This window comes from Chiloscyllium plagiosum, unplaced genomic scaffold (genome assembly GCF_037043375.1).
Source record: "Chiloscyllium plagiosum isolate Xiang-an unplaced genomic scaffold, Cpla_swu_hap1 HiC_scaffold_29, whole genome shotgun sequence".
Taxonomy (NCBI): Eukaryota; Metazoa; Chordata; class Chondrichthyes; order Orectolobiformes; family Hemiscylliidae; genus Chiloscyllium; species Chiloscyllium plagiosum.
This window is the reverse complement of record NW_028270167.1, coordinates 1,351,737-1,360,924: the sequence shown is the minus strand read 5'-3', so window position 1 is coordinate 1,360,924 and position 9,188 is coordinate 1,351,737. Positions and strand designations below refer to the sequence as shown.

At 42.4% G+C, this 9,188-nt stretch overlaps 1 protein-coding gene across 1 annotated transcript; it reads left to right on the top strand.

Annotated features, from left to right (window-relative positions):
• The first annotated feature begins 254 nt into the window (after positions 1-254).
• LOC122541135 (BTG anti-proliferation factor 4) lies at positions 255-6,894 on the top strand. The gene is made up of 4 exons (XM_043677756.2): positions 255-526; positions 1,520-1,657; positions 2,913-3,279; positions 6,244-6,894. The coding sequence occupies exons 1-4, from the start codon at positions 354-356 to the stop codon at positions 6,418-6,420; spliced, it is 855 nt and encodes a 284-aa protein (XP_043533691.2). The 5' UTR covers positions 255-353; the 3' UTR covers positions 6,421-6,894.
• The last annotated feature ends 2,294 nt before the right edge of the window (positions 6,895-9,188 follow it).

The window sequence follows — 9,188 nt, the reverse complement described above, 5'->3', positions numbered from 1 at the left end:
TGTAGTTAGTGATGGGATTCAGGTTAATGGCCTGATGATTAGGTAAATCCACATGTTGCTGTGGTGTTCTCTCCTAATTGTAGATAAGTCAGCCTTTAATTAGATTGGGCTGGGGAGGAGGGGCACTGCTGCACTGAAGTTATCACTGAGATCGCAGGGGACTTGTCATCTAATACTAGTGTCTTGAAGCCTGAGTCTTGCCTGCTCCAGAGGTGCTCTGCATGGGTGGGGGATTAAAAAAACTAAATCTGAGAGTAACTGGTCACATCTGTTTGTGGGAACTTTGCAGTGCTGAGGGGAACTTGTTAAATGGTGTTTAATCTTGTAACTTTCCAGGTTCTACTGACTGGACGATGAAAGAGGAAATTGCTGCAACTGTGGTTTTTATTTCCCGAATCGTGAAAAAAAATGAGAAACTCAGCAAAAAGAAGATTGAGAAATTCTGCAGCAAACTGACTAAAGTCTTGTTTGAAAAGTACAAGAATCATTGGTACTGGGGAAACCCAGCCAAGGGCCAAGCATACAGGTTGGTGATGGAGGGGTAGTGACCCTAGCTTGGGTCTAGGAGGCCTGAGTTCAAGTCCCAGCTGCTCCTGAAGTGTTTATAGCATCCCTGAACAGGTTTGTTTTTAAAAACCCCTCCAGGTGGGAGTGATGTTCATCACTGTTTTAGGATATTTGCTTGTTACTACCATCTTGAGGCTCTATAATTCAGTGTGTTGTAATCTTCAGTGAATCTGAGTTCACAAAGATTCCTAACTCTCTACGTTTAAGAAAACAAGTCCTGGTGGGGTGGTATTGAAGGGAGAATCAAGGGCACTTATCAGTTGATGTTGGCCTGACTATTTCTCTTGTCAGTTTTCCATTTTTATTTTGATTTCATGTTGATCTGGGAAATATACCTGTTTTTCCAGGTCTGTCTCCATCCAATGTTGCAACTTTCAATTCTGACTTTAAAATCTTTCTGAATGCAAGAAACTTATCTGGTGTAAACTTAAACTTAAAATATCAACTGGGGAAAATCCCATCAAGTTTCAGTGGATTAGAATATGAACTGAATTGTTGAAAGAGAGCTGGCTGAGTGTACTTTTCATCAACTTTGCTTTTACAATTGCATATGTAGCTAACTTTTATAAAATAGAAAACTCATTGTTTGAAGCTAAATAATCCATGTGGTATTGGGATGATCAGGTGACTGACTTTGACATTTTTAAAAAAAGCCCACAATGCTGGAGAAACTCAGCTCAGGCAGCATTGGAGGGGGGAGAGAAACCATTGTCTGCTTCATTTTGATCAGTTCCAAAGAAGATTAACTGTTTCTCTCTTTATAGATGGTGCCAGACTAGCTGAGTTTCTCCAATTTGTTCTAGCATCTGTAATATTTTGCTTTGTTTCTTTTACTATTTTAACTACAATCTACAGGCTGAATAAAGAGCCAGATGTTAACCAGATTTTTTAACCTTAGCTCAGTGGTGATGGTCTAGAATCCTCCTGATTTAATCTTTGTTTCCCATCCAAGGTGTATCCGGGTGAATAAGAGTCAGCCTCTGGATCCAGTCCTGCTCCAGGCCTGTGTAGAAAGCAATATCGAATATTCATCTCTACAGCTGCCAAGGGAGCTCACTATCTGGGTAGATCCTTATGAAGTGTGGTGTAGGTGAGGGCTCATTTTAATATCAGTCTGGCTGCTTGGTGCCTGTGGGATCGTTAAGGCTTCTACCTCCAACCACCAGCCCATCTCCATTGAGGAATGGAGTTAGAATAATGGTCCCTTCTATTTCTAGGTGGATCAGACCTGCGTCTGCTACAATATCAGGACCGTAGTAACCACTGTGTGCAGGTCACAGCAATGCTTCTCCTGGAGGGTAACAGACAGCTTCTGTTCTGTTTAAATCCTAGGAAAACACCCCACTATCCTGTGTAATAACCCAATTCTAAAGGAACATGTGATGTCTGGTGTTCCCTCTGTACCACTAGCTGTATTCTCCAAGGAGAACAGTGGGGAATATCTGGGAAATGTTGGTGAGAATCTGTCCAAGCCAAAGTATTGATCCAGAGCTTCTCCTGTGGTTCAGACTGCATCCTGATTTACTCTTTAATGAAAAACACAGCTCGTGCCTGTGATTCTGACTCTGCACTATAGGAGAGTGAGCTGGTTACAAACTTTGTCAGAATAGGTACTTGAGATAAGCCACCTGACCCAACTAGCTCATGCTCCATTCAACCCTCCTCTATCTATTGTAATCCTCTTGTCTTTATCTCCCTCATGCCTGTCTAACACTCTCCTAAATACATCTAATCACTTCCTTCAACCACTCCTTGTGGTAGTGCATTCCATTGTTCTGGCCTTGCTCTTGCTAAGAGTTTTTATCCTGAATTTCCTGTTGGATTTCTTGGGATAACGAGCTTGTATTGATGGCCTCTAGTTATGTTTTTCACCACTAAGCAGAATGTCTGTGTCTCCATCATACCAAAACCTTTAAGATGTGTACTTATTAGCCACTTGGCTGTCTCAGCAAGTCAGTAGACTGGAGTTGGCAGCAATGCTGACTCTTCAGTTGCAGCAAATTCATTTGAAAGGTGAGGGGCTATGGTGAATGAGGCAGTTCCTTTTAGTCTCCTGTTTCTCTGCTAACTCATGCCACTTGTCTTACTGTTTTCAGTAACTTCATCTTTCTACATCCCTGTTGTGGGGATTACTGCTGCTTTCAGGACAGAAATGTTTTTATTGTAAAAGTTGGTTACATTAACACTTAAGAACAAGGACACTGGGGAGAACAGGATTTGAACACTGCTCTTCCACTGACTTGAACTGACAATGACAAACTGTGATGGGATTTCCAGGATCTCCCATTCCTGGCCTTGTTCACAGTGAAGGGGGTGATATAACTTTTTTCAAAAATCTACTGCAGGTGTGGAGAGAAGAACCAGCCTTTCATTGTGACCAGGTTAGAGGAAAGCAACACAGACTTGGACATTTTTAAAGACATCAGCAGTGCTGCAGAGCGTGCAGGATGTGAATATAATTCTGGTACCTCTTCTGATGAGGAGGGCTACAAGGAGCCAAATCCTATCTCTGTCCGTGACACATACGCTCTTTATCCAGCTGGGGAACAGGAAGACTGCTCTGTCTTCTCTGAAAGAAAGACCATACCAATTGTGAACAACCCGAACAGTATCTATCAGTTTGAAGTCTGTACCAGCTTCAAAGGCCGAGGGAGCTCTGGTCAAGGATTACAAACCATTCCAACAGTGATTAACCCAAAGAGTATTTATCAGGTAGGGTGGTGCTGGGGGTTGTGGTGTGGTGGGGAAAGCTGCAAATGTTCTGTCCTCCATTTGTCCCAGTTTCCTGGAGCTTATAAACATTTCTGATCTTGTATATTCAAGGTCACTCAGTCACTTCGTAATAGTCTTTACGCAAATCCTCACTTTTTATTTTTAAACATTTTTCTTTGCTTAGATATGTTTAGAATTGTCAAGTTGCTAGTGAGTAACTTGTTTTGCTAACAAATACGCTCCTTTCTGATGAAATTGAAGTGTTGAAAATTGCCTTTGTGGTATCCACTCAGGACAGTGGTGATCTGCTGGAATCTGAGATTCATAGCTGGGGCCGCCACTCTTTGTATATTCTTTTTAAAAAAAAAAAGGGTTTATGGATGAAGGGATTATGGCTATGGTCACTAAATTTGGTGACAAATTAGGTAAGAATGAGTTATGATGAGGATAAAAGAGATGGATGGGTTCAGTGAATGTGTCTACTTTGGCAGAATGAATTTAAACAAAAAATCTAATTGAGTTCTGGAATCCAGAGATCTGGGTGTCCCAGTGCATGAATCACAAGGTTAGTATGCAGGTACAACAAAAATCAGGAAAACTAATAGAATGTTATGATTAATGGAATTTAATGCAGGAGTAGGGAGAGTATAATAGTCTCACCAGTGTCCTGTATAACTATGTATCTGGGGTATTGTATACAGTGTGTCACTGCACTTGAAGGATGGGAATGTATTGAAGGGATTCAGAGAAGGTTTCCTAGAGTAATACCTGGAATGAGTGGATTGCCTTATGAGGAAAGGTTAGGTATATCTGCTGGAGTTTTCAGGGGTCACTTAGAAATGCAAGATTCAGAGGAGACTTGACCAGGTGGGTATTGAAAGATGTTTCCTCTTGAGAATCTAGAATTAGGGCCATAGTTTAAAAATAAGAGGGACATTTTTGAAAAAAAAATCCCTTCCTGAAATGGCAGAGGATGTAGAATCCTTAAATATTTTTAAGGCAGCGGTATCTCTTTGACTAAAGGGAAGAAAAATTATTAGGGTTATACATAATGTAGAGTTGAAGTTAAAAGTGGATCAGCTGGGGTGGTATAGAATGGAGTGGGCTGAGTGGCCTCCTGTTCCTTGTTTGTATGTTGAGTAAATAAAGCACTTGCAGGAAAATCACTGGGAAATAGTGGGATAATTCCCAAAGTTTGGAAGGAAATGGGATGTCACTTTGGCCAATTCCCCCATTGGTAGAGACTGTCAGAACTTAGTTATCAGTTGGAGGGAGGGGAATGTTTTCCACCTTTTTTTATTTCTAAAGGTGACTTTAAAAAGATAATTAATTATTTTCGAGAAATCTGCCTGATTGAGCTAATAGTTTCTTTTGAGGAAGATCTCGTTAGGATAATGGAATGGTTGTGCTCATGAAGTTAGTCATAGAGATGTACAGCATGGAAACAGACCCTTCAGTCCAACCCATCCATGCCGACCAGATATCCCAACCCAATCTGGTCCCACCTGCCAGCACCCAGCTCATATCCCTCCAAACCCTTTCTATTCATATACCCATCCAGATGCCTTTTTAAATGTTGTAATTGTACCAGCCTCCACCACTTCCTCTGGCAGCTCATTTCACACACGTACCACCCTCTGCCTGAAAAAGTTACTCCTTAGGTCTCTTTTATATCTTTCCCATCCCACCTTAAACCTATGCCCTCTAGATCTGGATTCATTTTTTTCCCCAGGGAAAAGACCCTTCTATTTACCCTATCCATGTGTCTCAATTTTTTATAAACCTCTATAGGTCACCTTGCAGCCTCCGACGCTCCAGGGAAAACAGCCCCAGCTTATTCAGCCTCTCCCTACAGTTTAAAACCACCAACCCTGGCAAATCCTTGCAAATCTTTTTCTGAACCCTTTCAAGTTTCACAACATCCTTCCGATAGTAAGGAGACCAGAATTGCATGCAATATTCCAACAGTGGCCTAACCAATGTCTTGTACAGCTGCAACATGGCCTCCCAACTTGCATACTCCATACACTGACCAATAAAAGAAAGCATACCAAATGTCTTTGTTCAGCAACACTCCCTAGGACCTTACCATTAAGTGTATAAGTCCTGCTAAGATTTGCTTTCCCAAAAATGCAGCACCTCTCATTTATCTAAATTAAACTCCATCTGCCACTTCTCAGCCCATCTGGTCCAGATCCTGTTGTAATCTGAGGTAACCTTCTTCACTGTCCACTACACCTCCAATTTTGGTGTCATCTGCAAACTTACTAACTGTACCTCCTTATGCTCACATCCAAATCATTTGATAAGTAGTGGACCGAGCACTGATCCTTGTGGCACTCCACTGGTCACAGACTTTAAGTCTGAAAAACATCCCTCCACACCCTCTGTCTTCTACCTTTTTGAGCCAGTTCTGTATCCAGATTGCTAGTTCTCCCTGTATTCCCTGAGCTATAACCTTGCTAACCAGTCTCCCATGGGGAACCTTGTCAACACCTTGCTGAAGTCCATATAGATCATGTCCACTGCTTTACCCTCATCAATCCTCTTTTGATTATGTTTTTTGTAGTAGTAACAATTTTGTGAGACATGATTTCCCACAGGCAAAGCCATGTTGATTATCCCTAATCAGTCCTTGCCTTTCCAAAGACATGTACATCCTGTCCCTCAGGATTCCCTCCAACAAAGGACCATGTGGACCTTTCTGAAAAAGGCCCTGACAGAGTCAGTGGTGGTGATGATCAATGAGGCTGGGTCTCTGGAGGGGAACCTAGATTAAGTGGTCCAAGGCTGTGCTCTGAGTGAGCAGAGGGGTTCCACTGACTCTTCAGGGACACAGTTGTTCAATGATTTCACTACAGGGAGTCACCAAAATGAATGAATCACAAAACTTGTTTATGATGTTCTCCCCTGTACCTTCCTCCAGTTTAAATCTTAAAGTTGATCAAAACCATGTCCCTGCAGGCTAACGATTACTACAGCCACCCGACAGCTGGATGGCCCAAGTTTCTCCGAAGGAAGATGTTTGCTGAAGATTACAGCTGTCACTCGTTCCCGGGTAATTACAGAGTGTACCGAGCATCTAACATGTTTCTGTTTCCTCGAGTGGACCGTTATCATTGGGTGAACACCAAGCGATAATCTTTCCTCTTTTGAACTCTTCTAACTTCTGCTGAAAGGCTTTCTGGTAATCCCTGTTGTAAATGTGATTTGAGTTGCCCCCTGCCCTGCTCAGGGAGGTGAATGTGTTACAGTATTTTAAACTCTCAATGCACTTGTCAGCACAATCTGTTCTTAACCCTGCTCAGTGAGCACTGAGATACTGTCCTTTTTAATACAAACAAACTCTATACTACTTTATAAATTTATATATTCAAGGTTGTGTTTATTTGCCATTTAAACAATTTTAAAGGCTAGAATGGAAATGTTTGAAAATGTATTGAATAAAAAGCCACTTTTTAAAACCTTTACCATGCTATAACATGCTCTCTTGTTTTGGCCTGAGATTAGCCGATTGGTTTTTCCGGCTGTGAACAGACAGCTGGCAGATTCTCGCGATCGCGTTGGAATCTGGTTTATTTCGGGCAAAGAGGATAATTAGGGTGGTCAGTAGGACTTTAAACTTCTGAGTTGGGGGGAAGGGAAAGTGAAAGTGACAGGGAGTGTGAAGTTAAATGGAAAGATAAGCAGCAGGATAGCATGTGTGCAGGCGGATTTAAACTTGAGAATGACTGGGAATGCAGCAAAAAGGAAGGATAACTTAGGACATATTATGACTTCTAATATCTCTAATGATAAAGTTAGCATTAAGGCACTTTACGAATGCTACGAGCATTCAGGTAACAAAGCAGATGAACTAATGGCACAGATCATCGTGAATGATTATGATGTGGTAGGCATCAGAGACGTGGTTACAGGGGGGTCAGGACTGGCAGTTAAACATCCAAGGGTTTTCAACTTATTGAAAAGACAGGAAGGTGGGCAGAGGGGGGTGGGGTGGCCTTGTTAGTTAAGAACAAAATTAAATCTATGGCACTGAATGACATAGCGTCGGATGATGTGGAGTTTGTGTGGGTGGAATTGAGGAACCACAAAGGCAAAAAAACCATAGTGGGAGTTATGTACAGACCTCCTAACAGTGGTCAGGACCAGGGGCGCAACATGTACTGGGAAGTAGAGAAGGCATGTCAGAAAGGCAAGGTCACGGTGATCATGGGAGACTTCAACATGCAGGTGGACTGGGTAAATAATGTTGCCAGTGGATCCAAAGAAAGGGAATTCATGGAATGCTTACAGGATGGCTTTTTGGAACAGCTTGTCATGGAGCCCACAAGGGAGCAGGCTATTCTGGACCTAGTGCTATGTAATGAACCAGACTTTACAAAAAATCTTAAAGTAAGGAAACATTTAGGAAGCAGCGACCATAATATGGTAGAGTTCAGTCTGCAGTTTGAAAGAGAGACGGCAAAATCGGATGTAATGGTGTTACAGTTGAATAAAGGTAATTGAGGGCATGAGAGAGGAACTGACGAAAATAGACTGGAAGCAGAGCCTAGCAGGGAAGACCGTAGAACAAAAATGGCAGGAGTTTGTGGGTATAATTGAGGACACTGTACAGAGGTTCATCCCCAAGAAGAGAAAGATTATCCGGTGAGGGATTAGACAGCCATGGCTGACAAAGGAAGTCAGGAAATGTATTAAAGAAAAAGAGAGATCCTATAAAGTGGCCAAGAGCACTGGGAAATCAGAAGATTGGGAAGGCTACAAAAACAAACAGGATAACAGAGGAATAAGGAAGGAGAGGATCAAATATGAAGGTAGGCTAGCCTGTAATATTAGAAATGATAGTAAAAGTTTCTTTCAATACATAAGAAACAAACGACAGGCAAAAGTAGACATTGGGCCACTTCAAACTGATGCTGGAAGTCTAGTGATGGGAGATAAGGAAATAGCAGGAGAACTTAAGTATTTTGTGTCAGTCTTCACAGTGGAAGACATGAGTAATATCCCAACAATTAAAGGGAGTCAGGGGGCTGAGTTGAGTATGGTTGCCATTACAAAAGAGAGTGCTAGAAAAGCTAAAAGGTCTTAAAATTGATAAATCTCCTGGCCCCGATGGGCTACATCCTAGAGTTCTGAGGGAGGTGGCTGAGGAAAGAGCGGAGGCATTGAAAGATCTCAACCAAGGGTCACTGGAGTCAGGGAAAGTCCCAGATGATTGGAAGATCGCTGTTGTAACCCCCTTGTTCAAGAAAGGATCAAGACAAAAGATGGAAAATTATAGGCCAATTAGCCTAACCTCGGTTGTTGGTAAAATTCTAGAATCCATCGTTAAGGATGAGGTTTCTAAATTCTTGGAAGAGCAGGGTCAGATTAGAACAAGTCAGCATGGATTTAGTAAGGGGAGTTCATGCCTGACAAACCTGTTGGAATTCTTTGAAGAGGTGACAAGTAGGTTAGACCGGGGAAACCCAGTGGATGTGGTCTATCTAGACTTCCAAAAGGCCTATGATAAGGTGCCACACGGGAAGCTGCTCAGCAAGGTGAGGGCCCATGGTGTACGAGGTGAGCTACTGATCTGGATTGAGGATTGGCTGTCTGACAGAAGGCAGAGAGTTGGGATAAAAGGCTCTTTTTTGGAATGGCAGCCGGTGACAAGCGGTGTCCCGCAGGATTCAGTGTTGGGGCCGCAGCTGTTCACTTTATATATTAATGATCTGGATGAAGGGACTGGAGGCATTCTAGTGAAGTTTGCTGATGATACGAAGTTAGGTGGACAGGCAGGTAGTACTGAGGAAGTGGGGAGGCTGCAGAAGGATCTAGACAGTTTGGGAGAGTGGTCCAGGAAATGGCTGATGGAATTCACTGTGAGCAAATGCGAGGTCTTGCACTTTGGAAAAAAAGAATAC